Here is a 25,688-nt window from a genome sequence, read left to right as displayed (position 1 = left end):
ATAATCCGAACTCCAATTCCAAAATCCACACCGTTTCCACCTCAAAATCCCTTCGCATGCCGTCTCTTATGCTTCTTCAAAAACGCCAAAGCTGAAGACTTGTTAATGTACAGATTCATCCTGGCCAGACCGCCACAATATGCAAGGTTATTTCCAGGGCAGCCGATGTTGCAGTCCGTCATGGAAACATTCTTGCCCTGACCAAAAGTTGGTAGAAGACCTTGCCAATTGATGGTGTTGCCGCACCAACATTCGCGACCGTTCTCGACACCTGCGTATTTATACATCCAACACTTCTCAAGACATGTATCAATCGTCATGGAGTTACCGTCGTTCATGACTAGTTGAGGCAGTAAACGGCCGAGGAAAGGCTCCGAGACGCATGAGTAGCTTGTGAAGTTCTTGTTACCCTGGTCCACAGATGGTGTAGTTGTAGTCTTAGCACCAGCTTTGTACAGCTGTAAGCGAAGCGTGCCACCACAGTAGTCTGTCTTGTCACCTGCGCAGGTAGCAGAGCAGTCCTTTTGGTTAAGGGCTTGGTAACTTCCGAAATTGAGCTGATTACCACAGTAACACTCTCGACTGTTCTCGGTACCGAAGTAAGTGAAGCCGCTGCAGAAACTAGCGCAGCTTTCGAGGGTCATGCCATCACTGGCGGTGGCTTTGGAGTTGAGGGCGCGGATGAGGAAGCCTTCTGTCCAGCAGCCTTGGAAAGCCCACGTTCCAACTGTGTCGGAGATTGAAGGGCCTGTTGCTGTTGGCTTGATTGATGTTGAGGTGGTACTGGTAGTACTAGTAGTAGTTGAGGAAGCCCTCGAGGTTGTGGAGCTGGTGGTAGTTGAAGTACTGGAGCTAGTTGTGGTCGTAGAACTGGCTCGTGATGTCGTGCTAGAGGTGGCCGATGTAGATGAGGTGGATGAGCTTGTAGTCGAAGACGTCGTTGAGGAAGATACAACGGAAGTCGAACGAGATGTCACAGTGGTAGATGCGACGCTAGATATGGATGAAACACCGACTGGACCTCCCGCAACCAAGGAGCTCAACGAAGAGACAGCCGAGGCACCTGATGAGAGCGTAGTAGATGAGGGGCGACTGACGATGGAAGACGTCGTCACCAATGATAGCCCGCTGACAGAAGGGGCGCTTAAAACGCTCGAAGGCAGCGTGTTTGACGATACCACGCTCGAGAGTCCTGCACTCGAGATTGACGAAGTCGTGCTGGTTGTCGTAGTAGTGGAGACACGCGAGCTTGTTGAAGAGAGTGTGGCGAAGGTCGTCCATGTGGTTGAAGAAGTACTTGAGCTTACACTAGAAGTTGTCGTCGACGAAGTAGAGGCTGTAGATCTAGAAGAAGAACTGGCGCTACTGCTGCTGGCAGTCGAAGAAGCACTCGTTGCTGCGCCGCTCGTGGAAGAGCTGAAAACCGAGCTGCTCGAGCCCCCAGAGACCGAGAGACTCGTTGCAATACTTGAACCCGAGCTCCCAGAAGAGGATGTCGCTACAAAGCTGGAGGCGGAAGAGGATGCGCTGTTGAGGCCACCGGCGAAATTGCCAAACACGCTCAGTGAGGTGCTGAAAGAGCTCGTGGAGCTTGTGGATATACTGCTTGAGACTGGAGCTGAGATCGAACTGCTGACTGAGCCCGTGCTAGTAGAAGCGCCGTTCGAGGTTGAGCTGGACACCCTAATAGAAGACGAGCTTCCACTTGTTGAGGTCAAGGAAGATGGGAGGGAGGTGCTTGAGGAGCTAGACGTAGCTGCAATGCTGGTCGATGCAACTGAACCAGAGCTCGACACGGAGAGAGCAGCACTTGAAGAGGCAGCGATCGAGGAGCCCATGCTACTAGCTGATGAAAACGCCCCAATTGATGTGGGTAATGAGCTACTGTAGACGGCATTGAGTTCATAGACGTTCAGACGGCTAGGACCACCACAGTATTCGCTCGAGTTGCCTAGTCATGTCAGTATGTCCCTGAACAAACTCAAGTATGAGTACTCACCATTGCAAAGCATACCGCAATCGGTGATCGGAGCAGGCACCGACCCATCGCTGAAGCTATTCCCGCAATAACACTACTCTTGTTAGCACATCTCTGGGGACCAGTGCTGAAAGCTGGGTAACTTACCTCTCCACCATATTCCACACCAGCATAAACAAAGTTCTCATTACTACAAGCCTGCACACAATTCGCAACAGTGGGTGGATTATTCCCCCTCCCATTAGGAAGTGCTCGAGCATTAGTAGCCTCAGTATAACACCCAATGCTCGTGTAACCACCAACACCAGGGTTCACAAAAGGTCCTTGAGGTGTCGCAGCGCTCGCACTGCTACTTGTAGTAACACTTGCATAGGACCCATCCCACTGAAGTGTATCAGCGAAGAGACTGATATAAGCTCCACTGCCATCAATGCCATTTCCACCGCAGATCTGGTTCAGACTACCCGCACAGTCGAAGTTACAGTTTGCATCATCGACTTTTTGCGTGGGGATCTTATTGCCTGCCCAGCATTCGCTTCGATATTGCGTTCCGCAGAATGCCATGCCTTCTGAACCACAGGAGTTAATGCACATCTCATTAGTGTTGGAGCTGTTGGCATAAAGCTGGTTGGAGAGTTGGCGGCCGGGATTGTTCTCCTTGAAGCAGCCAACGTATTGATACCGTCCTTGGCCATTGGGGAGAAGGGGAGCAGCTTGTTCAGAGACAGCATTGCAGAAGAATTGCACTGCACGCTTTTCGAAAGACCACGTTGGATCGTTGGTGTTGATAGTCCACTGGGCGGTACCGTTGTATGATGGGAGGTTCCATTGGCTTTTGGGGACGGTGCATGTCAACGTTGCTGTTTGGCTTTGACCTGGAGCAATGAGCGTTCCTTCGGCGAGATCAATCTGGTTGGCGGATTTGATGATGCCTGGAACGCCGAAGGGTGGTTTGGAGACGGTGAGACCGAGCTTGACACCGCCAGGAGCGGCGGTGTTTGAGACGCGGAACTTGAGAGATCTAGAGGTATTCTCTGTGACGTTTCCGAAGGTAAAGGGATTCTTGGGATCGTACTTGACCCAGCCGCTTCCGTCAGGTGTTTGGAACTCGAGAAGAGCGGTTGGAGGATCGCCAGCGGCAGCAGACAAAGACACAGTGGCATTACCTCCGGTGGTGACGAATTTGACCCAAGCTGTGTAGTTGCCCGTAACGGAAGTGTCTGGCTTGACAGAGATGGCAGTGTCGTTTCCTCCGGGGACTGTGCTTGGGATACCAGTCAGTGTGAACTTACCGACAGTGAGACTGCCTGTACCCGACCAGGTGGTGAATGGACCGGATGAAGAGGCGTTGGAGTACAGAACTGAAGAGACTTGCAGATCACTAGATCCATCGTTGCCGATAAGAACGCTCTGAGCTTCAGCTTGCGTACCGGTGACGAGACCAGTGAAAACCACAGCCTTGGGACTGATATCTAACAAGGCATTCGAACTTTTACCGACACCAGTAAGCCTGACCTTGACAGACTTGCTATAGGATGCATCCGGCACACCTGAAGTCTGAATATTGATGGTAGTGCCCAATCTTCCAACACTCTTGGGCGTGAACTGTGCCGCGAATTGGAAAGTATCCCCCGCAGACATCGACAATGGCAGACTGGGCGTCTGACTGATGTTGTAGTTCGTACCATCTGCAAGGGCAACACCTGTGACGCTGAGATCAAAGCCTGCCGTGCAATTAACAAGCTGCACTCCGCTTCCCTGAAAGTCCACGGTCCCAAAGTCGATCGAACTCGTGCAATTGAGCGGAAACTTGTTCGTCGACCCAAGACCATAAAAGTATCCCACCGTCGTGCCGATATACGCCATACCATCACCAAACACAGGCCTGCTGAACTTGGTAATGCCCACAATGGTGAAGTTTCGAATGACGTTGAGGTAACCACTCTGAGGAACAGCGTCGTAGATCTTGAAGTTTGTGTTTTGGACGTCGGATACCCAGAGGAGACCTGTACCTTCTTGGTTGTTGAGGGATGTTGTTGTGCCATGGCTTACGCCGAGGATGTAGGCGTTGTTGGTGGGTGAGTCGGCGACTTTTGTGAAGTAGGGTGTGTTGTTGAGACAGGAGAATTTGAAGACGTGCGTTGGGTATTGGATCACTAGAACTGTCAGTACGAACCATAGAGGGGGGATTGGTAGGCGTACCGTTGATGTAGATGTAGCCTCCTTCGAGAGGATAAACACCAGCGCCCGCGTACACGGAATTCTCATTCTGAAACGTCTGGATGACTCTGTCCTTCGAGTTGGGACCATTGCGATAACCACCAAGATCATCAAGATTAAGCCAATACGTCTTTCCAGACTTGCCGGTAACAATACCCATTCTCTTGATATCACCACACGAGAATTGACTCGGCAGAATCTCTAGTGGACTCGTTCCCAGATCCTTATCCGCACCATCAAGCTCCTGCTTCTCAAACGGCATGAAGAAATCCACAATCGAGAGCGTACCATCACTGTTGATGGACATGTGAATAGCCGCTTGTTCCATCGCAGTCGGGGGCGTGAAGCCATTGACAGGAATGGTGGATAACTGAGAAGCGTAGCCGTTTCCAGTAGCGAAGAACATTGATCCTGCGTCGTCGGAGGCAAGACCACCGCCAGATTGCCAGATTCCTGCGCCAGAGATGTTACTGCTTACGCCGAGACCTTCGGAAGCCCAGTGCTCGACGATTTGGCCGGTGGTCTTGTCCCAGCCCATGATCCAGCCGGTGAAGTTGTACTGCACACAATGCGATGCGAAGCCGGCGTAGACGTATTGTCCTGTGTGGAGTAATCCGGGTCGTTGGTGGTGAATACCGCCGGTGAACATCCTCTCTGGATTATTCCTCGCAATCGTACCCTCAAGATCAACGGGAAAGTTCTGTCGCTCCGAAAGATCATTCACGTTGATAGCATGGATCTTATACCTTCCAGCCGGTCTTCCTTGGGGAACCTGACCCGCATTCTGATTAACATAAGTCTTTGACGTGATATACCACGTATCGGTATCAGGATCAATAACACCAGTCGCTGTGACGCCAACAGTAGGGTTGACATCAACACAACCGTCCAAATCAGCAGTAAGGAACGGAATTCCAATGTTGCGCGATGCAAGAATAACACCGGTCTTTGCATCGAGTTTATAAATATTATTCTGAGTCGTCGCGAGATAAACATATTGCGTCGTCCCGCCTGAAGGAGTGTAGACGAGAGGTTGCGAGAAGATTTGCTCTGCTGCGCCGACGTATTTTCCTGGGAGGGCTGTTTTGAAGACGATGTCGAACTGAGGACTTCCTACGATCGCGGGATCCATGTTATGGTTACTCAGAAGTCAGTTAGTGTGAGTAAGGGCAAGGGAACTGGGGTTTGTACGTTTGGTAGCCTGTTCGGGAGTTGTCGCCTCCCCAGGTGATGGTATCTGTCGATGCGAGACCGCATGTTAGGCCAACCAAGGCCGATAGAATGAGTGTGAGTAGCAGCTTCATGTTGAAAGGAGTGGTGAAGCGCAAAGAATGAGTGAATGAATGAATGCCAATGTCAAAAACGCTCCCCTAGGGACGCTGCGCGATGGCAAGGCTCGTTCTATATACCCTCTCCACCACCAACACTCGCCCAAAGCCATGCCGGAGTCCAGATCGCCATCAAACTTCAATTCAACAGTCTTGGCTCGTTCACTCCGGGCTTTCGGATCACTTCACGGTTTGAACATGCCGATGCGCCGTTAACCTTTCGGCAGGCCGTCCAGACAGAAGATGGGACGTCGCGCCACGAGTCGAATACATTCCAGGCATGATGCAAACTCTTACAATTGATGGTCTATGGCTTCAAAGGTGTCGTGTTAGGGTGAAGCCACAGGGGAACGAGGCTGCTGGTGATGCCATTTCTGGTGTCTCTAGGCTATTTGCGGTCGTGGTTGTGGCGACAATGGCTTTGTTCCTGATCGCCGTGTGGGGAATGGTGCCTTTCCATATCCGATTGTGTCAGACCCTGAGATAGATCGACCTGCAAGAAGTGTCGAGATTTGATTTGTCTGGAATGTTGCAGGTTTTAGTGTTTTGCTAAAATGTTAGTGGCCTGTGCATAGATCGTGACTCCACTGCAATTATAACACTCTCAGGGCTTTGTTAGTGACTAATCACACCAAATATGTGGGTTTGCAGGCTGCTTGTGCTCTATAAGAGTCGTCATGCCGATATGAACAGCTCGTCGGTATTTTTACGAAATGGATAGGCGTTTTCATTTCTAAGTTTCGCATTTTGCTCTTTTATTTACTGTCCTCGTTTTTATTAACAGTATCGACTCACTGAAAACCCATCGGGATCAGGTCAACCTCTGCTGTCTTACAGGCCCTGTATTACAGGGCCTCCCATTGCGAAGATAATAACCAGAGGGGCTTTCAACACTACTTCAGAAGTTCAATTCATGTACTATTAAGAGTACAAGTCGCAGCGCAGATTGGTAAAAGAGTCCGAACAGACGAGTTTAACTGGAGTGCTAGTTCTTGGATAAGTCTTTTCAACAATCATAGATACCGTGAAGTGACAATGGGTAACGGTCTCATCACCCGCCTTGAAGTCAGAATTTGGCAGTGCACGGCACTTCACTGCATTTTTAGTCAAGCCTGACCTGGTTGCCTTAGCGAACAAACAGCGATTGGCTTACGCTAGTGCCTCGCTCTCGATCTTGCACGCGAATAGGGGCATACTTTCACTGCATTTTTAACCCATCCCAAAGCCTTCCTCTCCCGATCGATTAAGATGGGTGAGCATTTAGTTGAGAGTCAAGGCTTCGACATCGCCCATTCGACCCTAAGTCCCTATAGCCCTGACTGCCAGAATCACAAACATGAACGATTCACTGAGTTTGCTCACTTGTCGCGAGGTCATATAATAGGCAGTAGTTGTGATTATTTTGAATGATTTCCCTCTGCCTGCTCTGGCTCTACCTATAGTGAAGTTTATCAGGACGATTTATCGGGTTTCATCAACAGAGATACTTCATGTCCAGCGACTGATCCAGGTCTCAGGTAATTTATAATAGCAAGTTAGAATCTGAAAGACTTATCCCTGGATCTGTGTAAAGCGTCTCAGTCGGTGCCATCTGACCTTTTCAATATCCATTGTAAGTTGGGCTGTTACTGGGGTGATACTCTCGTGCCTCATCAAATTCTCTTGTTCTTTTCCCTTTGCGTACTTTCACAGGACTTGATCAGTTCATTGAAAATCTAGTAGCCGATAGACGATCAATCTGACATGGTCTTATTTCTAATGGTTGGCCGAAGGTCCGCACCAGGATTATGCAGGGGAACTGCAAAACGAAATCACTTCACTGCATTTTTAACCAATGTTGACATCCCAGCCCTATGTCAGCACTAGAGTGGCTATGCCTTAGCGGACCTTGCGTTCCACTTCAACATCAAGTACAATGGCTGTGTCAGCCTAGAATTACAAATGCGATAATCTTCATCTTGATCAACGCCTGGCCTGGGATGAGCTGTTGGCATTGCTATTCACATCAAATTCACTCTACATAGGGACTATACCTACTTCTATGGCTAAACCCCAAATGTTAGTAGGATGAGATCGCGGAGCACTTGTCCTTGGATATTCACCACATAGCCAGGTAGCACTCGCATCTCTTCCAACTAGGATCATCCCTGTAGAGATTCTTCACTGCATTTTTAACCCATCTGGACACGCCACGCCCCGCCAGCTTTTCAAGCTCCAAGTCCTCAAGGGAGCGACACTCAGTCAGCCCGATCTTGCGAGCTTTCTTCCGTAAACCGTTCATCAATCCCATTGCAGCCTGAACCCGATACCCAACGTTCTCCTGAGGTAGTGGTCTATCCTGGTCGACTGCGCGTAGATATGAACTCAGGATTGTCCATATTAACCAGCTACAATCTCACACGGGAATGGAGAGGCCTGTAGATACGAGCCACGACCTGCCAGCACTTAAAAGAGCGCGGGTGCAACGATACATAGGTCTATGCGATGCTTGTACACGTTTATTTTCCCAACAAGCGCTACAGGATCTGAACTCTTCTTCTGGTTATGTCCACAAAACCCGGCAGAGTCTCTTGAGTTCAGCCAGAGCTGGCTGTGACCTGTGCAAGTTCATTTTGGATGCTGGATTGAAAGAGTTTGGACACCATATCTGGAACAACGAGGGACTTCTACGTTTCTGGAACTCAAAACCGAATTCAGGAGGCAAAAGCTCGAATCTAAATACCTTGACTGGTCGAGTGAATGGCCTAATTGGAAGTATCTTGCTCTATCCATTTGTGAAAGAAAGTTCGGGATAAGTCCTCTTCTTCTTGCTTCCTCGTCTAACATGCCTTCCCAGATGATCCCCTCTCCTCCTTGATAAAACGACGGCCACTACGCAGAGATGTTTCAAGCCCGGAGGTTTATTCATCCGCTAAAATGTTGATAGAGGCTTGTATGAGTCCCCATGCACCAAGCATGGGTCATCAAAAGTGTCAATACTCAAGAGACATCGTCCTTCCCACGCGTGTAATAAATGTCAGCGGCCATACTGCACAGCTACAGATCAATGAGAAAGAAGCTCGAGGAACATACCTCGCCTTGAGCTACTGTTGGGGGAAACCGGACCCGAAAATGCAAAGCCGACTATCAGAACTACGCCTAAATAACGAGCAAGATCTCTTAAAGGAGATCAAACTTCAAGAATTGGAACAGTCTGTCCAAGACGCAATACGTGTGGCTCGGGAACTGGGGTTTTCTCATCTCTGGGTGGATAGATTGTGCATCATTCAAAACTGCGCAGATGATAAGAGACGAGAAATTAGCAGGATGGCGACAACGTACAAGAACGCTGCTATAACATTGGCTGCTGGGACTGCTACAAGAGCATGTGAAGGATTCTTGGGAAACTTGCCTGGCAAGAATTCTACGTATTTGCCGGAGAATCACTTCGACATACCGATGAAGGATGGAAGTATAAGGACTGTTTATCTGTCAGGAAGCCCGTATCGGCCCAACCATCCTCTAGACAAAAGGGGATGGACTCTTCAAGAGTACATGCTTTCGTCCCGTATGCTCATTTTCTCAGATTACCAACTCCTTTGGCAGTGCCAGGAAACTGAACTGCAGAGCGTCACGGGAAATGATATCGGTATAGAATACCAGCAACATCTTGAGTCATTACCGTGGGCTTCCTTCGACGAGGAGGGTGAACCATCCTACGGAACACATGATTCAGAGAAACTCTATCTCTGGAAGACCATCATTGTTCAGTATACACAACGGCAGCTGAAAGACCCCGAAGATAGGTTGCCAGCGGTTACGGGTATCACAACTGAGTTACAAAAGGTCTGGCGAGACTCTCATATCTACGGTCACTGGGAGCGATGGTTTATCCAACTTCTGGCATGGTACAAGCCTGATAACGGAAGAGTGAAGGAGAGACACACTAAGAGAGCTCCCAGTTGGTCCTGGGTATCAGTCGATGGAAAGATCCGGTTCGAAGACCCGATGGAGGTTGAGGACGCCAAGATCGAGGTTCTGACCGCAGCCAAGGTTAGGCTATTCTGTCGAATACTTCAGTTCAGCGATATAAGCCCTCATAAGCGGTGCACACTGTCTACAATGCTGGATCTTGTGGAGTCAGCTTCAGATGTTGAATTCGCAGGGAGGAAATGCGAGTATCTTCTCTTGGGCAAAACTGGCAGTTATCACCAGGAAACCGGAGTTGCTATAATGATACTCAAAGCCCCTGGTGGAAGTTATAGGAGAGTCGGTTTAGCTCTGTTCGAAGACATGGCAGTTTGGACTGGCGTCAAGTTCCAGAGTGTTGATCTGGAGCCAAAGGATAAGTAGGCCAGCTTTTTAATGCCAACCTAGTGTTCGCAGACCAAATTATCACTGCATATTCTCTTGGCAGCACATGCTCTCCAGCGAGGCAAGATAGTACAGGCCACAGTCCCTAAGTGATGTCGGTAAACTCTAAGTGCTGTAAAATTGCTCAGGGAATGTGGTATAAAAGTCCAAATGCTGAGCTAGATGTGTTACTTGCAGTCGAGCTTTCTCTCTGGGAGCTTATATCAATCAACACGTAGAACCTAGAATCCAGCTTCTCTCCCTCTGTATCAATATCCCCTCTTCGCGTGTATCTTCTCATGCCTTCGACAGTCATTAATCCTAGCAAAGGCTTTCCTACAGGTCGTGCAAGAGTAAGGCCTGTCTCCAAAATGACTTCGCTCGTGGCTCTTGAGATTGATGTTTCTCGTGAATGTCTTGTTACAAATTTGGCACACGAATCTTCCGGAGACCTGTCGACGGCTCAAGGTCTCAAAGATGGGGGGGCCTTCGCCAAGTTCCGCATGGTAAATACTGACATGCCGTTCCCTGTCCCTGTTGTTTACAAAACCGAGAGGAGCAGCGTTGCAGGATATGGGGCATTGAAAAGGTCTCTCGTGTCGCTTTCCGTGATTATCTCGGTCTCGTGCGTTATTGTAGCCGGCATGGAAGAAACGACAGAGTGTGCGATTACACTTGTAAGGCTTTGAGCCATAATAGTCGTCAACAGTATCCTCATCACCGACTTTTTGGTGATTGACAAAGAGAATTTCTAGTTGCGTTCTATTGTCTTTAAGTCCATTCTCGATTTGCTTAATGCCAACGGCGTTTCGCGTCGCGTAATCCCCTCGCTGGTGAGTGTACATGTGGTTCCAGAGAAAGTAAAGGTCTTCATAGAATTCCAAGTCGACGAACTTCTCTATGTGGTCCGCGACTAATTCAACGTGCTTGATGGTGGTTAAGTCTGCACGATGGGTATTGACAAAATGCTTCAAAGCAAATGTGAATTCTGCTGCAACATTTCGAAAGGTCTCAGAGGTAAAGACCTCACTGCACTCTCTGATCAAGGTGTCGGTATGATGAAGCCAATGGGCGCACGCGTAATCCTGGAAAGCGAACCAGCCCAATTTTGCATGCTCGCTTCTTTGGTGCTCTCTGTAGTTGATGTCCTGGATAAAGCAAGGAAGGGTCAAGTATCTGAGACACATAGTAGTCAGCTGGCACTGAACTTGCTTCTCACTGATATGCCTGTTCTCTATGATATATCTGGAAGAACAAAGGTTTAGCCACTTGCCATTAACGCTTCTCAGACAAGACTAACCTGCATGCAGTTGAATGAATCAGTCGAATATAGCCTCCGTCAAGGACATGAACGATGGAGCCGAGATACGTCTCCATATCTTGTCGTAACATGTCATTCTCAAAATCTATATGAAGCTTATGAGGGTCGAAGCATAAAATTGCTTGTATCTCGTTCCATCTAAGTGGTCGTTTGGCACATATCAGCCATCCAAAGAGCAGCTTTGATCTCTCCCACCTCGTGTAACCTCCTGGTTGGGCCGTGAGATTACTCTTGACGGAGTCCAGCAATCTTTCATACCTGAAATGGTAAGTTGAAGTCAAGTACTAGTATCAGAGTGCCTACATGTCTCCTAGCTTCGTGGGTAGTATCCCTTGTCTGAGTAGGGTTAGCAAGCCACCTTTGGTATCCTGTTGTAGAAGGAACTCGATGGCTAGATGTGCGTAGAGAAAAGAGTCTAAAATGAATGGTGGATCAGCCTGAATCTGCAGTAGTACGGTGTATTCCATATTGACCTTGGCTTTGATGACATATTATGCGTTCAACATCTGATTTATCAGCTTCGGAAAGACTGAAACCCAAACGGTGACTTGATTTTGAGAACTCTGGAAGTTTCTTCTCCACAAAAGCTCTGATATCGTCGTGGTTGTCCTCGGGCCTGAGCGCTATACTGATGCAATCATCTCCAGGTATATGCTTAGTATCAGATGTCTCTCGGCCGATGAAAAGAACTCTCAGATGCCCCAATCTAATCTGCGTATCATATGCCGACACCAGATCCTTAAAGAACTTGGCAGTTTGTTGAATCTCGGCTCCATGGCATTCATCTACTCCGTCTATCACGATGTAGTGCCTTACAGAGAACTCGATGAAAGTCTTGATGAGCTTTTCAGCCAGTTTTGCATCAATTAGGGTGGAGCCTCCACTGGAGACCTTTTCCTGGTAGCAATATGGGATTATATAGTCCTCGGCCTCTACCATCTGCAGTAGTATGCCTTTCAGGATATCAATATGGTTTCTGTGTTCAATGTCGTTCTCTTGGCAGTAAAAGTAGCATGTTTTACCGTCGTCTGGAAACGAGGGCATGGTATTATGGAGTTTCGATGATTTTAGTTCATCAACTATTAGTGATGCAAGTACCGTTTTGCCTGGATTCATCAGCATCGTATTGAATGTCTCTGGGGAATACCTACCATATCCGACGTTCGCATGCAGCCATATGGCTGAGTGAGGAGGGTCTTCCTCTCCCATCCATTCTGAAATATCGCTGTAGTTTCGGAAAAGCCAACGACCACTCTTGGGGCAGATCACCATCTCGCGAAATTCGTTATGCAATCGTTGCATCTTCCGAGAAGAGGTGATCCATTGAGTCACTTCGTACTTTCTTTCACGGCGTCGGACTATTTCGTCGGTCTCGAAGTTTTTCCAGGTTGACTTGAGGCCATATGAGTATTGCTGGAAGGCCGCGTGAAGGGAGTTATAGTCTTTAGAAATTAGGTCTTTCCGTTGATTTCCTGTGGCTTAGAAACTCACCTTGTGTGGAATAATGTCCTTTGATGAACTTAGCGTGTGAGCCTAGAGAGACGGATAGTTTTGAAAATAGGGCGTTCGCGTCATCCCAAACCGATCTCTGAAGCCGTTGCCATACTTTAATAAGTCAGCAGAGTGAGACTCATCTTTGCAAAGGATATCTTACGCTTTGCTGTAAGTGAGAAAAGCTTGTATACTGTGGAATGAAACCGCTGTATGTCACCGTAGATATTTACTATACACTCTATGGCGGGCGGAAACCTTTGGAATAACTCCTTGAATTGAGTCAAGGCCAGGAGGTGAGCTCCAAGGAGTCCGTAAACATCGAGTACTCCGTCAAAGCCTTTTCAGTAGTGTTGGTAGTCTGTGAGCGTTTAGCTGCGTCCCGTGTATGAACCGGAGGCCAACAATTACCCTCAGTAAGAACTTCACTGAGCCCCAAACCATTGACATCACACCTCTCGTGCCAGGAAACTCGAGCTGCAAGAGGACTTTCTCGAGTTCTTCCATGCCGTCAAGAAACATCCGCAGTCGATTCATATCCATCATGTTGTTTGTTTTATCTCGTAACAATTGAATATCCCGGATTTCTTTTCGCATGTCTCCATCAGTCGTGTTTTCGAACTCTTCTTCGTGGTGGGACTTCAGGGACCTCCTGAAACCGTCAGCTAATTCATAAAGCCGGTCCATCGTGATGAGCGATTGAGTGACACTGGCTTAAGCCCTTGGAGATCCAGCATTAAAAGGCCACTAAAATAATGAGAAAGACAGGACCAGCGGTGAAGGACCCAAGGGCAGCCTAACTGTAGAGAGGAGAGCCTCAAAGTCGCCTTGCTGGGAGCCTTTAATGGCGGTGTTACATTTTCAAGCCTTACCATCCAATCGCTGGGCAACACACCTGCACAGCGAACCAGATATGATAAGGCGGGTCTGCCTTTTTGGCCAAGCGAGCTGCAGTGGGCTGAAAACAGAGGTTCTGATTCGACGTTGGGTCAAAGACTTCAGGGATCTCCTGCATGGAACACGCGCTTACACAGCCTGATTCTTGTATTTCCCGTGTGTCAGCAAGGACTTGGCCTTCAAAGTTCTAATACTTCAGCAGTACGCCGTTCAGAATCAGACACTTTTCATTGCGTCTGAAAAGTTCGAAATATCGACAATACGTCTAACTTGCGGGATCTTCTTAATCCCTTAAGTGACGACAAGCAGCATGTGTCTCACGCTAGCGACGAGCTGGGAGTAGAGAAAGACCAAGATCCCTACATCGGCGATGCGTTTAGTGCGCAAATGCTCGGTAACAATGGATCGATTGATGCAACCTCACAAGCATTTTGGTGGGCTCTAAATGGAGACGATCTTGAGGCTGATAACTACCTCAAGTCGAGTCTTACAAACACTCAGATGTATGTAGCTTTCCATATCAATTCAATCTATGACTAATGATAAAAACCAGCGATTCTCTATTTCCAGAACAAGGTGTCTCTATGCACCAATATTCTCAAAATTATGGTCTAGACGTTGACCCACAACTTGGAAAGGTAGATTTTGATATGGACTTCGACATGAACGGTTTTCAGAATACGCCTCACCCCAATGATGCAGAGAGCTTCCCCTTAGACATGCCTACTTCTCTTGAAAGCTTCCAATTCCTTCAGTTACCCACCGAAAGCTCTCGGGAAGGGTCGGCTATGACACCTGAGGTTTCTGTGCCAAGTCGGTCAAATGCAACACCCATAACACTACCGGAAGATGTCGACGTCATAGTTCATTACGGCATGGTAATTACATACACCTTCAATCATGTTACTCAGCTAAGGCTTGTCACTCATTTGATTTAGCTTCATAACATCGAAGTGAAACTAGTGCCTGTCGACATGTCATCCATAGATGAAAGACTGGCAGCAGAAACCTCAGCTTATCAGTGCTTTACGCCAACGGAGTATCAGAAACAACTTATGCTTAGCTTCCCTGGTGATGGGGATCATTTTGGACATCTGCCTTTAGCCGCAGGCCAGACTCTCTTACTTCTGATGACGCAACCTTCAGTCGATATCCAGCCACTGGCTCTGAGATGCGATCTGAGAGAGGTCATAAGCCGCGCAAACAAACCCGCGGATGCTAGGGTGAAAGTCGACATAAATATCTATGGCCTGCGATCTAAGGCGTTGGATATTGGCAAAAGGCTCTCCAATGGAAAGCTGTGGCTTCAGAGATCTAGCCACGGAAGACATGGTGTTGCTTACGAGAATCCGCACTTCTTGAGCATTAGCGTCCAAGATACCGGGATCGATGAAGTCCAGATTACTGGACTGGCTGTCAGTGATAGCGCCCTGAAGAAAGTTAGCAAGGAAGATCAACTGCGGAAGATGGTGGATGAGGTCTACAAAACAGTCGAGAACAACCGCGAACTTGAGATGGTTGAAGGTGGTGACAGGGTGACCCGTCGGTTGCTAAGGTAGCGTACCCGAACTAGAGCCCAGTTGACCGTGGTGCTAATAAGGCAATAGACATCAGAAGGAAGCACTTGGTTTTATGCTTGAGAGAGAGTCTGGGCACATCAACGAGAGGTACAGACTTTGGGAAGAGATCAAGCATGGCGATGGGAAAGTCCAATATCGACATAGAATCATTAAGAGACGTAAGGATATACGGCCAGAGGAGAAAGGCGGCGGTATTCTTGCCGATGACATGGGGATGGGAAAGTCGCTTTCCATCCTCGCTTTGATCATGAAAACTCTTGAAAATGGCCAAGAGTGGGCCGAGGGCAAAAATGCAGAGCATAAGAGCAGGAGGTCTCTCAAATTCTCTCGTTCTACCCTGGTTGTAGTCTCAGCAGCTTGTGAGTCTCTCCTCATTATCACGCTTGATTCAGCTACTGACGAACTCAGTATTGGTCGATGAGTGGATGAACGAGGTGAAGAAGTAAGTGTCACGAGACTTCACTAGGGGGACATTTCTGACCCCGTACAGGCACCTACAGAACGGTATCAGAGTGGTTAAGTACCATGGCGAAAAGAGACCAAAGACCGCCGAAGAGCTAGAAGACCCAGATATCGTAGTGACAACATACCATACGCTCACTGCCGAGTATCTAGTAGGGAAAGGAAAGAATTCACCGCTATACCAATTGGGCTGGTATCGAATAGTCCTTGACGAAGGTGAGCCATCTTGCTGCTGCGCTTATCGAGATGCCTGACTAACTGGGGGGGCTTAAAGCTCATATCATCCGTCGTCCATCCACCAAATTCTTCCAGGCGTGTGAATATCTCCACGCCAACTCTCGGTGGTGCCTCTCTGGGACACCCATCCAAAATAAGCTCACCGATATTGGCTCACTGTTCCGCTTCATTCGCGCCGAACCATTCGACCAGGCATCCGAGTTCAGAAAGTGGATAGAAACACCATTCGATAACTCATTCGACGAACCGGAGCTCGTAAGGGATCGCCTAGTCCTACTCCTCGAAGCACTGTGTCTTCGCCGAACTAGAGAGGTCCTCAACTTACCCAAAACAAGGCAGTTTGTCCGGCATTTGGATTTCAGTCCGCAAGAGCGAGATCAGTACGACAAAACAAAGGCTGTCATTCTACGTAACATGCAGCATCGCATGGGCGAAGTCAAAAAGAGCTCACAGTTTGGCATGTTCCAGATGTGGCTTCAGCTGCGAATTGTCTGCAACCACGGAACATATCAAAAGCTCTTCTCATGGCATCGAAGAAGCCTTTTGGAAGAGCGAGAGGCCGTAGTTGGAACTGCTGGTCAATATGGCGAGATATCCTGCGTGGGATGTGAGGAGCCGATGCCGATACTTGGACGCGACTTAACGAAAAGAATGTTTGATGACGAATGCTCACATATTCTATGCTCGAAGTGCATTGAGGAGTCAAATATGCACTTACCTGAGGCACAAAGACGGTGCCCCGTCTGCATCAGATGGTTCAAAGAATCTTCTGTTCCTCGAGATGAGCAAGCTTTGGCAAACGGTGAGAGACCGAAGAAACGGAGGAAGGGTGCTGCTGCAAAAGATGATCACGAGAGTTACTTCAACGAACAAGGATTTTCAACGAAAATACGGGCTTTGGTTGAGGATGTTCAAAAGGATCTATGGAAAACAAAAAGGTATGCCTATATCGAATTCCTGTGATATTCTAACAATCAACAGTATTATCTTTTCTTGCTGGACACGAACGCTGTATTTGATATCAAGACATCTGGAACAGGCTAAAATTCCATACCTTCAACTCGACGGCGAGAGCCCACTGCACCAACGACAGGCTACGCTCCTTAAGTTTGATAACGAGGATGAGACTCCTGTTCTTATCATGACAACAGGAACCGGAGCATTTGGGCAAGTCAATTACTCTTGTAGTGGGATCCGTAGACTTACATTATTCTAGGCTGAATTTGACTTGCGCAAATCGAATCTTCATCACAGAACTACAATGGAATCCCAGCGTCGAGAGCCAAGCGATTTCCAGAGCCATCCGCCTCGGGCAACAAAGCGAAGTTCGAGTTACGAGATATATCATCAACAATACTGTGGAAGAGGTACGAGGTTCCATTAATAGAAATGGAGCGTGACTAATAAGTGCAGGACATACGGCAGCAACAAGAGTACAAAAAGCAAATAGCAGCACTAGGCTTTGAAGAAGTAATCAATTAGATGGCATATACACCGGCCTACGGATGGTTTCTTTTCTCCCTTTCAAGATTCATAATACTTCACCATTATTATTACCGTGGATCCTGGACAGGAATGCCTAATCCGGAAGGCTCCAGAGCGTGTTAAAATTGCAGTGAAGACGGAGAGCCTTAACGTATGCATCCGTACTTAGCGCCGAAGAGACATGCAGCTACCCGCTCAAGACAGCCACCAGTGACCTGACCGAGTCTAACGTACCACTGGTGCTCTCATTTTACCCTCCATTTTTGGCTTAGTGCCCATCCAATCTTTGACCAGCATTTGCGGAGACAAAGCTCCAACCGATTCCCCGCAACGTCGGCCATAGTTTCCGGATCCCCAACATTGATGCTTGCAAAATTCTAAAGACAGAGGAATTTTCCCCTTGACTCTTCCCCAGCCACGCAAGTACCAGCTGTTATCTCGCCTGAGATACCGAGTTTTGTGTGCCGAGCGTCGATCATCTTAGCTCATCTCGGCTTTATCCGATACCTGCGATGCCGCCAAAGAAACGTGCATACGTACCAAAGACGAAGGGTCAGTACAACGCCATCTTGACTTAGCAAGGTTTTAACATGTGACTAGGTTGCCACGAATGCTCGAAGCGACGTATTCACTGTGATAGAAATGAGCCGAGCTGTGATAAGTGTACTTCTAGAGGCTTGAGTTGCAGTGGCCTTGGTATTCGACATCGGTTCAACAAGGGTGTTGCTGCGAGGGGAAAGTGGGCAGGCAAGACTATCGACAGGGTTTATGAAGAGTATGTGCAATATCATCTTCGTGCCTCCATGCAACATACTGATTTCATCACAGGAATGAATGGAAGGTCTCTTCAGCTGACAAGGACGCATCAGCATCGTCGGCATCAAGTTCAGCCGCAGATACAAACCCGGAACTCACGGAAACTCATCATGATGACAATGATGATCAACAAGACGATGATATAGAGTATATCACATCAGACACTGGGATCTATGATCTTGTCCTAGCAAATTCACAATCGCCTGCAGACCGTGAGGTTTTCATGACACTCTTCTTGAAGGGGGTTCCAGATAACATGCCAGCGTGGAAGAGGAATCTATTCATGACATGTAAGTCCGGTATTCACTTCATTCTCCCGGTACTTACACATTCTAGTCTCACGCTGCATATCGACTGAGATGGTAGCCATCGACGGCCTTCACAACGACTGGCGTCACCTCCTTCTTCCGCTCGCTCAACAAGACGAACTAGTTATGGATGCCGTCCTCACAGTCTCAGCCTTTCACTTCCACATCAACAAGCTCGATAATAATTTTAAGAAGAACCAGAAGCAGTATATTGCTTTTGGAACCAACAAATATGATACTTACGTCCCAGATCCATATCAACTACTGGGTCGAACTCTTCAAGGTCTACGACAACGTCAGGAACTCATATGCAACAACCAAACTACACAGCACTCGGTACTCATCAGCCTTTTGCTACTAATGACATCTGTGCTCGTCACGGGAGGCTCAGATTTTCCTGTTCTTCTTCGAATGCTCGAGTCAGCGCTGGACGCTATTGGCGGAAAGGAAGGGCTGGGTACTGGCATATTAGCTGGTTTCATCATGCGAGAGCTTCACAAGTAAGTACATACAACTAATACCGAATAGAAACAGGCATTCTAACAGTGTCACAGGATCCGAGTATATGCCGCTCCGCATCTTGGTGAAGAAACAGGTCTCCAGATGATCTCATCCCAATCCCGAACCGATCAGCTATTTGGCTGTCTCAACCACTGCCTCCAGCTCTATCCAGAGCATACGCCGCTCTTCTCACAAGTCACAAGTCTCGTGTATCAAGCTCGAGATATTTATCTTCAACAAGTCCTCTCCGACCATACATCCAACTTCTTCGATCTAGATCCTATACCCACCAATCCCGAGTCAGTAGCACGGGTCCAGCGCTTCATCGAAGCATTAGAACAATTTCCAGAAACTTCTCCAGTAGCTCATATGTTGGTTTGGACGACCTTTGTGGCAGCTTCAGATGCGCAGCTTGAAGAGCACAAGGTTTATTTTGAGAATGTTTTGAGAAGACATCATGCACGAAGTGGATTTGGAAATTTGCTGAAGGGCATTGAGGCGTTGAAGCGGATGTGGAGCAGAAAGCCTGGAGAGAGATGGACAACTCTCTTACCACAGACAAAAGTTCTTGTTGCATGATGTTGGAACTTGAGGTAAAGATCATGAAAATGGCGATTTGAAGACTTGGTTTTTGATAATACCCTAATTTCGTTTCTTTATTTTAAGACAATTTGAATGATAGTTGCTGTGAAGATAAAGATGAATGCTTCCAATGAAAAACCTAACTCATTTCTTCCGTGAGTCGTAAAGGACCATCTCATCAAGCCCGAAATACAGCATGTTGATGCAGATTCACTTTGCCGCCGTACCGACCAAACACAGATGTCTTCATCAAAAGTCCTCTACCCGATAGACCTGATACGGACATTCCTCATACGGATGGGCCCTACGAAATTAGCTTTTATTCTTCTCACGAACCTTGAAACTTACTCTTTCAGCGCCGCAACAGCCTTCCGCACCGTCTCCTCCCCAATAATCAACGTCTCAACTCTAACCTCCGGCGTCTCCTCCAACTCCCCAACCTTGCCAATAGCCGGATTCGCCGCATCTCCCGGCCTAAACTGTCCAATCCCCGACGTCTGCCACGCGCACTCAGTATACCCGCCAGGACCGGGATAGCGGCCCGCGCCGGCTTTGAAGATGGCGGCTTTGCATGCGGAGGCATTGGTGGGTGGAACGTAGAAGACGAGGCTGAAACGGCGTAGTGATGCCATGGTGTTGCGACAAGATCCGGGACCGGGAAAGAGATTTGCTTCTGGTGATGGTTCGAGAATGTTTGGTGAGGAGCCAATCAGTGGGGTTGGGTTGAGGATGATGTGCATCATGTGACGTTGTGAAACGGAAAATAATGTCGCAGCCTGATCTGATATCTGCATCTCGGACGGCGCCGATATGAGATATTACATGAAAACATTGACGTCAGAACCGGAACTGCTCCCGGTCAATACCAAACCCGACAATATAATGAGAATTATAGTTTATTTTTCATGAGAAGACTTTTGAGCTGTTCTCGTCCATTATAGCTGACCACGCATTTTCCACCTCGGTTGGAATGCCAATAGGTGACTTTGCTCTAATAACTCCACTTTGCTCACCAATGATCCTATCCAGAAAGCGATCCATAGACCAAAGTTCCCTTCGGACATCTTTCTCAGGTCTCGCCTTTTCTTGTTGAGCCTCTCTTGTTTGCTTCAGCCGTGGCCAGCACGAAATCCGGACGGTATCATTCTGGTAGACTTTTTCAAATGAAGATATCGTCCGGCAGCTCATGGCTGGGTCCTGCACAACAACCATAGATCTTGGGGAACGAATGCCGTTCTCTTCTAAAACCTTTTGTGCCTCTGATGCATCTGCTCCGCAGTTGTTTGAACGGTCGGAAACTAGGATCCGAAAGCCATGATCTTGGCTTCCAGTTTCGTTGATCTTGAGTTTATAGAAGCGTTCCGCCATGACTTTCAACACCTCGCCTTCAGGTTTGCCGTTTATCGTGTCAAATATCGTGCAGTATTTCTTGCTCGCTCTGATAGCGTCGTAAACGAATGGCGTACAAGGTCCGATACCGCCACACAGCACTAGTACTGTGTTTATTTCGCGTTCCTCATTTTGGCTCTGCTGCTCCACCGCCCACTCGAAAACGGCCTCAGGGATAGCCAGGATTGCTGATGCACAAAGAACGATGACATCAGTAAATCCATTCTCGGGATCCGCTTCGTGCTCTTGGTTGCGTTGCCGTGATTGGAGATATGAGTCTAATTCTTTGGCGCTGTATATTTGCTGCAAGGCTAAGAACCGAGAGATGATATCCGCCGGTTCGGACCACTCATTTGGCGTGTCAGTTGTTCTTGAAGGCATTATGATAAATCAAATGTGATAGAAAAACTATTGTAGTAGACCGAGCACACCTAAGAGGGGCATGTGCCGGTTGATATATCTCGGTGAGCAATAGCCCGATTCTTCAGCCTACATGTACGCCCAGAAACTCAACGCCAGATTTCCCCGCTCCAATACCCCTCAAAATTGATTAATGAATGATTTCTAATAGCATTAGCCAGTGGGAAATTTTCCTTTACACATATTTCAATCACTAATCTTATCGCAGCGGGAGTTACTAACACGAACCGTACGTAACGTGAATCCTCTAGGCCTATTTAGGAATACCACAAACATGGACACCTCAACGTTACGTCAAATGATTCATTTTTCGTACTCTGTAGTAATCGGATTATCAGTCATCACTGATTATAGTTCTCTGCTTTGCCATGTCTCAGCAGTTTGTGACAGAAGCAGCCCAAGTTCCAAAATTTCATGGAAAACGATCAACTGGTTTAGGTTGCACAAGGACATGAATTTATGATGTCGGAGACATGGCTATGAAGACAATAATGAAGTCTATGTCGTGCAAGCGAGGTAAGGTGGATTATATAATATCAGCAATTCAATGACGCTATCCGTCAACAGTAGGAAGGTACTCAGTTGCTATTAGATCCATATGCTCCATAGATTTGGGCTATAAGGGTGAGAATTCCGAAGACAAAGGCTGCCACCATGAACTCTTCGCTTGATCTATCACGACGCATCCTCACTAGCTCTTCCTGCTCACGACTTATGGAAGTCAATTTAGCTTGCAGTTGTTGGTAGGCGAGCTGAACGTCATGCAGCCGACCACATAACGATTTTATGCGACGAAGGAGTGTTTCCATGTCATTTGGCTTACTCCCATCTGCAAAGTCACCGCCGTTGGGGACATCCTCAAGGTCCTTTCTGGGATCATTTGATAAGAATTCTTGAATATTACGTGTCAGAACTGTTATCGAATTGAGCACTTGACGGAGGGCTTCTTTTAGCCGACGACTGTTGTCTGCGAATTGATTCGGTTGTTTAGCACTCTTCTGGGAAATAGTTAATGCTTGTCCACGTCCTGTTTATCGCGATCATGAATTTGCCAGAGAAAATACTTACCGATAAGTAACGCTCTTGCCTCTTGCTAAAGTCCTGGAATACTTCCAAGATCATGGTGTGTTGGTCCAGCACACGATCGAGACTCAAACTCATTGTGTGCAGGAAAAAGGTTCGGGGGGAGTGTCTGAGCATTTCTTCAGGTGTTTTGGAATCACTTTCAGAACCAGATTCGTCATCCTCGAAGTCAAATCCAAAAATCGATGTACTCGTGTCACCGTCTTCAAAGCAGTACACGTCCCAGTAATCAATGCTATGTACAGCGATCCCAAAAGAGATTACTGATTCACAGAGACTGGCTTGGCTATCTTGGCAAAATAAAGTCCCCGAATGGCTTTCGGTAAGAAAGGAAAGGCTCAATCGAGTTCTGAATGGCTCTCCTGTCTTGGACATGGTTCGGGGGTCATTATAACCTTCAGAAATAAGTGTAAAGAAGGGAAACTGAAACCTGAGATGATGCTGGCATGATTCCCCCCATTGCTATAACAAATGACTGTTAGTCAAAATGCGCTATAATCTTGGTTTTATATTAACTTACGGTTTCATTGATCTGTATGTACGGGTCGATCTTTGTCGTGACATAGGACATGATCATTGGACGGAGAATGGCTACTTGACGGCAGGACATGGTCCTGATGAGAGCCATAACACTAGCCCCATCTGGATTATGGATATAACTAGTTCAAGCTGTCAGCTCAGTGACATGTTACGATATTTATACGTTGCCTACATTCGCCTGAGTTGCTTTATCAAGGCCGGGCCTGGTCCTGGTCCTATGTGAAATCGCTGAAAGGATAAGCCACAAGCCCTTTCTACATGCTGATAAGAAGATTCCTGAGCACATACCTGTTCTTTCAGCATCTCGTTTAGCCTCAGGCTTGATGCCAGTGGTTTGTCTTGACTGGTATAAGACAGTGTATTCTGGCACCAACCTACATCAGTGACAACCGCAAAATACGGGATTTCTATGCTTGAATCCACAGTCCTGGTATCTGAGCTTGCGTATGGACCTGAGCTAAGTGGATGAGATACGAACTTGTCTAGAGCGAATGAAGCACCACAGCAAAAGTCTCGTATACGCTCTATGCTTCGTTCTGTAACCTTTGTGAGCGGATAGCTAAATAGAAGGGCTGGAACTTCCACTTCGTCATCCAGCACTCCCACTCCCGCCTCATTCAACGTTTGCAGGAGTGAAGTGCCCTCCTTGTCTGGACGAAAGGGTATTTGAAACTTGCGGAAGTGGGCGCTGTGGCTTCTCGGATCCGGACCCCTCCATATCTTTGTTAGTGGGGAGGATCCCAGAGAGGATTTTGCGGAACCGGAGTGAATATGAGTGTCCGTAGCGGCTGAGTGTAATTCATTGAGAGAAAACTTGGGCTGTGTAGTCATGGTCTCTTCAGAATTGTTGTGAAGTGGCAGAAGAAGGTTCTGTGAGGGCAGAGTCACAATGGTTGCATTGAAAGCAACTCGGATTTGTTCAATAGTGTCGGAAAGTGGAACAACGAAAACATCACCAATAATGTTGGATCCGATAACATGCCCATATATATCGAAGGTTGTCTGGTCAACAACGATTGAACCGCACTCTCCTGGCTCGAGACCTGACATATCGATTTAGTAATAGTTAAGCAAGACTCAGACACATTTCTTACCTTGACCAAAATCCAGTATCATTTTCCAGGCTCTACATGGACTTCGATCCTGTAGTGGACCAAGCTCACTGAGGCCACTGAATAGGCAGCCCTTTCTTGTGCCATTTATTCCTGAAATCATGTACACCAATGTGGTATGAGACAGCGGTTGTTTCGATACTTCGCGAAGGAGTACAGGGCTCGACATGGAGTCAAGCGTGATAGTGTTAGGTAGTTGGAAGTTCGCTGAAGAGTTGTTCAAGTCTACGAATGCCCAGTCCAAGTATGGTGCTGGGGAATCCAATGTATGTGGGAAAGGAACGGGTTGGCCCACCAGGCACTCGGCAAGGCGAGATCGAGGGCGGTCCTTCGTGTACGACGCATTAAGATTCTCTTCTTTTGCACTCCCATACGCGCTGCTATGACCAAAGTCCAAAATTTGTTTTTCATGCTCTGGATGAAGACTTGGTGGAATGACGGAAGTGTCCTGACGCGCACATGTTGACTCCCCCTTAGAGCTGCTGCGATGAATTGGCTCATCACCACTAGTGAAAAGGGAGTTCTCATCTCCCAGGCTGTTATTGAAGAGATGGTCGACAGTCATCATGTGACTTATGCCATCGACGATAATTGTCAGGCCGATGGTGGCTACGCGGCCCTCATACTGGACCAGAGAACCACAGAATGTATCGTATGATGAGTTGCTGACCGCTCCAGGGGTATTAGCCGCGTGCTGTATTATAGTTTGATATGCGTGCGATAAATAGACAAGCTGGAATGACGGTTTCGACGACGGAAGATTGTGATGTACCAGGGTTGGCCAAGTTGAGTCCTTGCGACAACAGAGTGTCGCAGCGTGCTTGTTAAAGAGCTCTCTCAACATCTTGAGATCTCGTTTTCGACACTCTATAAGTATAGAGGGTACGGCCGTATCCCTCGAGTCGCCAATCATATGGCGACTATAGATGATATGTCGACCGCACATACGAAGTTCATTATGTTCAGCGACGACCTTCCTCAATTCATTTGTGACGCATTGAAACCTGTTTTGGAACTCTTCCGCTGAGCAGGTCGCCGAGGACACCGGAAGGTCGTAAAAGATCATATTGCGACTTTGAGGCAGCACCTTGACGCTTGTGTTTGTCTGTTGGCGGGAAGAATCTGCAGTGAGTGGTATGCTCGTGTGATAAGAGGATCTCTGAAATACCTGAGGTGCTGCTGCGTGCTGTTCAAAAGGCTGCGATTGCGTCGACTGAGATGATAAGAATGCTTGAATCGCGACTCTTCGGTGCGATTGTCTCAGGCTCTGGTAAAAGTGTGTTCGATGGATATTTATAGGATCCTGTAGAGGTCGGATTGCCTCGGAACCTTTCTTCTTCTGAAAACCCTTCTCAAATAAAGTCTTGAACTTGAGTGCAAGTTTATCCTTGAAAGAGGCGTTCTCGTCACTTGGATGCCCCCATACCATGGTATGGACGCATGTCTGATTGCTGGAGGCTGAATGATGTCAAGGAAAGATGTTCAGAGATCAATAACTGATGGGGCGACATATGGTAACTCTTCACCACCTAGGACTTTGAGGCTCAACTAAGAATTACATTGTAATTGTAATTATGTATTGATACCCAACGAGGCTTGACAGGTG

General features: G+C 47.6%; 10 protein-coding genes across 10 annotated transcripts; 4 read left to right on the top strand and 6 right to left on the bottom strand.

Moving 5' to 3' along the window:
* Positions 1–41: 41 nt before the first annotated feature.
* FMAN_07140 (uncharacterized protein) lies at positions 42–644 on the bottom strand (the record flags this gene model as incomplete). Its single annotated transcript, XM_041830727.1, has 1 exon — positions 42–644. The coding sequence occupies one exon, from the start codon at positions 642–644 to the stop codon at positions 42–44; it is 603 nt and encodes a 200-aa protein (XP_041681362.1).
* A 37-nt stretch (positions 645–681) lies between these two features.
* On the top strand, positions 682–1,890 carry FMAN_07139 (uncharacterized protein; the record flags this gene model as incomplete). The annotated part of the gene is made up of 1 exon (XM_041830726.1): positions 682–1,890. One exon carries the CDS (start codon positions 682–684, stop codon positions 1,888–1,890), a length of 1,209 nt encoding a protein of 402 aa, XP_041681361.1.
* Positions 1,891–1,920: 30 nt separating this feature from the next.
* Positions 1,921–5,502, bottom strand: FMAN_07138 (uncharacterized protein; the record flags this gene model as incomplete). Its single annotated transcript, XM_041830725.1, has 5 exons — positions 1,921–1,951; positions 2,000–2,055; positions 2,126–4,134; positions 4,181–5,340; positions 5,390–5,502. 5 exons carry the CDS (start codon positions 5,500–5,502, stop codon positions 1,921–1,923), a joined length of 3,369 nt encoding a protein of 1,122 aa, XP_041681360.1.
* Positions 5,503–7,931: 2,429 nt separating this feature from the next.
* On the top strand, positions 7,932–9,858 carry FMAN_07137 (uncharacterized protein; the record flags this gene model as incomplete). The annotated part of the gene is made up of 2 exons (XM_041830724.1): positions 7,932–8,310; positions 8,363–9,858. 2 exons carry the CDS (start codon positions 7,932–7,934, stop codon positions 9,856–9,858), a joined length of 1,875 nt encoding a protein of 624 aa, XP_041681359.1.
* Positions 9,859–10,127: 269 nt separating this feature from the next.
* On the bottom strand, positions 10,128–13,357 carry FMAN_07136 (uncharacterized protein; the record flags this gene model as incomplete). The annotated part of the gene is made up of 8 exons (XM_041830723.1): positions 10,128–11,103; positions 11,159–11,437; positions 11,483–11,594; positions 11,653–12,285; positions 12,331–12,621; positions 12,671–12,784; positions 12,834–12,942; positions 13,082–13,357. 8 exons carry the CDS (start codon positions 13,355–13,357, stop codon positions 10,128–10,130), a joined length of 2,790 nt encoding a protein of 929 aa, XP_041681358.1.
* A 597-nt stretch (positions 13,358–13,954) lies between these two features.
* FMAN_07135 (uncharacterized protein) lies at positions 13,955–17,328 on the top strand (the record flags this gene model as incomplete). Its single annotated transcript, XM_041830722.1, has 10 exons — positions 13,955–14,070; positions 14,121–14,445; positions 14,506–15,122; positions 15,175–15,506; positions 15,556–15,589; positions 15,638–15,825; positions 15,884–16,784; positions 16,828–17,013; positions 17,063–17,213; positions 17,260–17,328. 10 exons carry the CDS (start codon positions 13,955–13,957, stop codon positions 17,326–17,328), a joined length of 2,919 nt encoding a protein of 972 aa, XP_041681357.1.
* Positions 17,329–17,843: 515 nt separating this feature from the next.
* FMAN_07134 (uncharacterized protein) lies at positions 17,844–19,535 on the top strand (the record flags this gene model as incomplete). Its single annotated transcript, XM_041830721.1, has 5 exons — positions 17,844–17,883; positions 17,932–18,106; positions 18,160–18,437; positions 18,484–18,955; positions 19,010–19,535. The coding sequence occupies 5 exons, from the start codon at positions 17,844–17,846 to the stop codon at positions 19,533–19,535; spliced, it is 1,491 nt and encodes a 496-aa protein (XP_041681356.1).
* A 252-nt stretch (positions 19,536–19,787) lies between these two features.
* Positions 19,788–20,278, bottom strand: FMAN_07133 (uncharacterized protein; the record flags this gene model as incomplete). Its single annotated transcript, XM_041830720.1, has 2 exons — positions 19,788–19,842; positions 19,887–20,278. 2 exons carry the CDS (start codon positions 20,276–20,278, stop codon positions 19,788–19,790), a joined length of 447 nt encoding a protein of 148 aa, XP_041681355.1.
* A 163-nt stretch (positions 20,279–20,441) lies between these two features.
* Positions 20,442–21,308, bottom strand: FMAN_07132 (uncharacterized protein; the record flags this gene model as incomplete). The annotated part of the gene is made up of 1 exon (XM_041830718.1): positions 20,442–21,308. One exon carries the CDS (start codon positions 21,306–21,308, stop codon positions 20,442–20,444), a length of 867 nt encoding a protein of 288 aa, XP_041681354.1.
* A 617-nt stretch (positions 21,309–21,925) lies between these two features.
* On the bottom strand, positions 21,926–25,511 carry FMAN_07131 (uncharacterized protein; the record flags this gene model as incomplete). The annotated part of the gene is made up of 5 exons (XM_041830717.1): positions 21,926–22,345; positions 22,416–22,892; positions 22,951–23,089; positions 23,143–24,013; positions 24,065–25,511. 5 exons carry the CDS (start codon positions 25,509–25,511, stop codon positions 21,926–21,928), a joined length of 3,354 nt encoding a protein of 1,117 aa, XP_041681353.1.
* Positions 25,512–25,688: the final 177 nt, after the last annotated feature.

Source organism: Fusarium mangiferae (genome assembly GCF_900044065.1).
Source record: "Fusarium mangiferae strain MRC7560 genome assembly, contig: FMAN_scaffold005, whole genome shotgun sequence".
NCBI classification, from domain to species: domain Eukaryota; kingdom Fungi; phylum Ascomycota; class Sordariomycetes; order Hypocreales; family Nectriaceae; genus Fusarium; species Fusarium mangiferae.
This window is presented reverse-complemented; position numbering and strand designations above follow the sequence as displayed.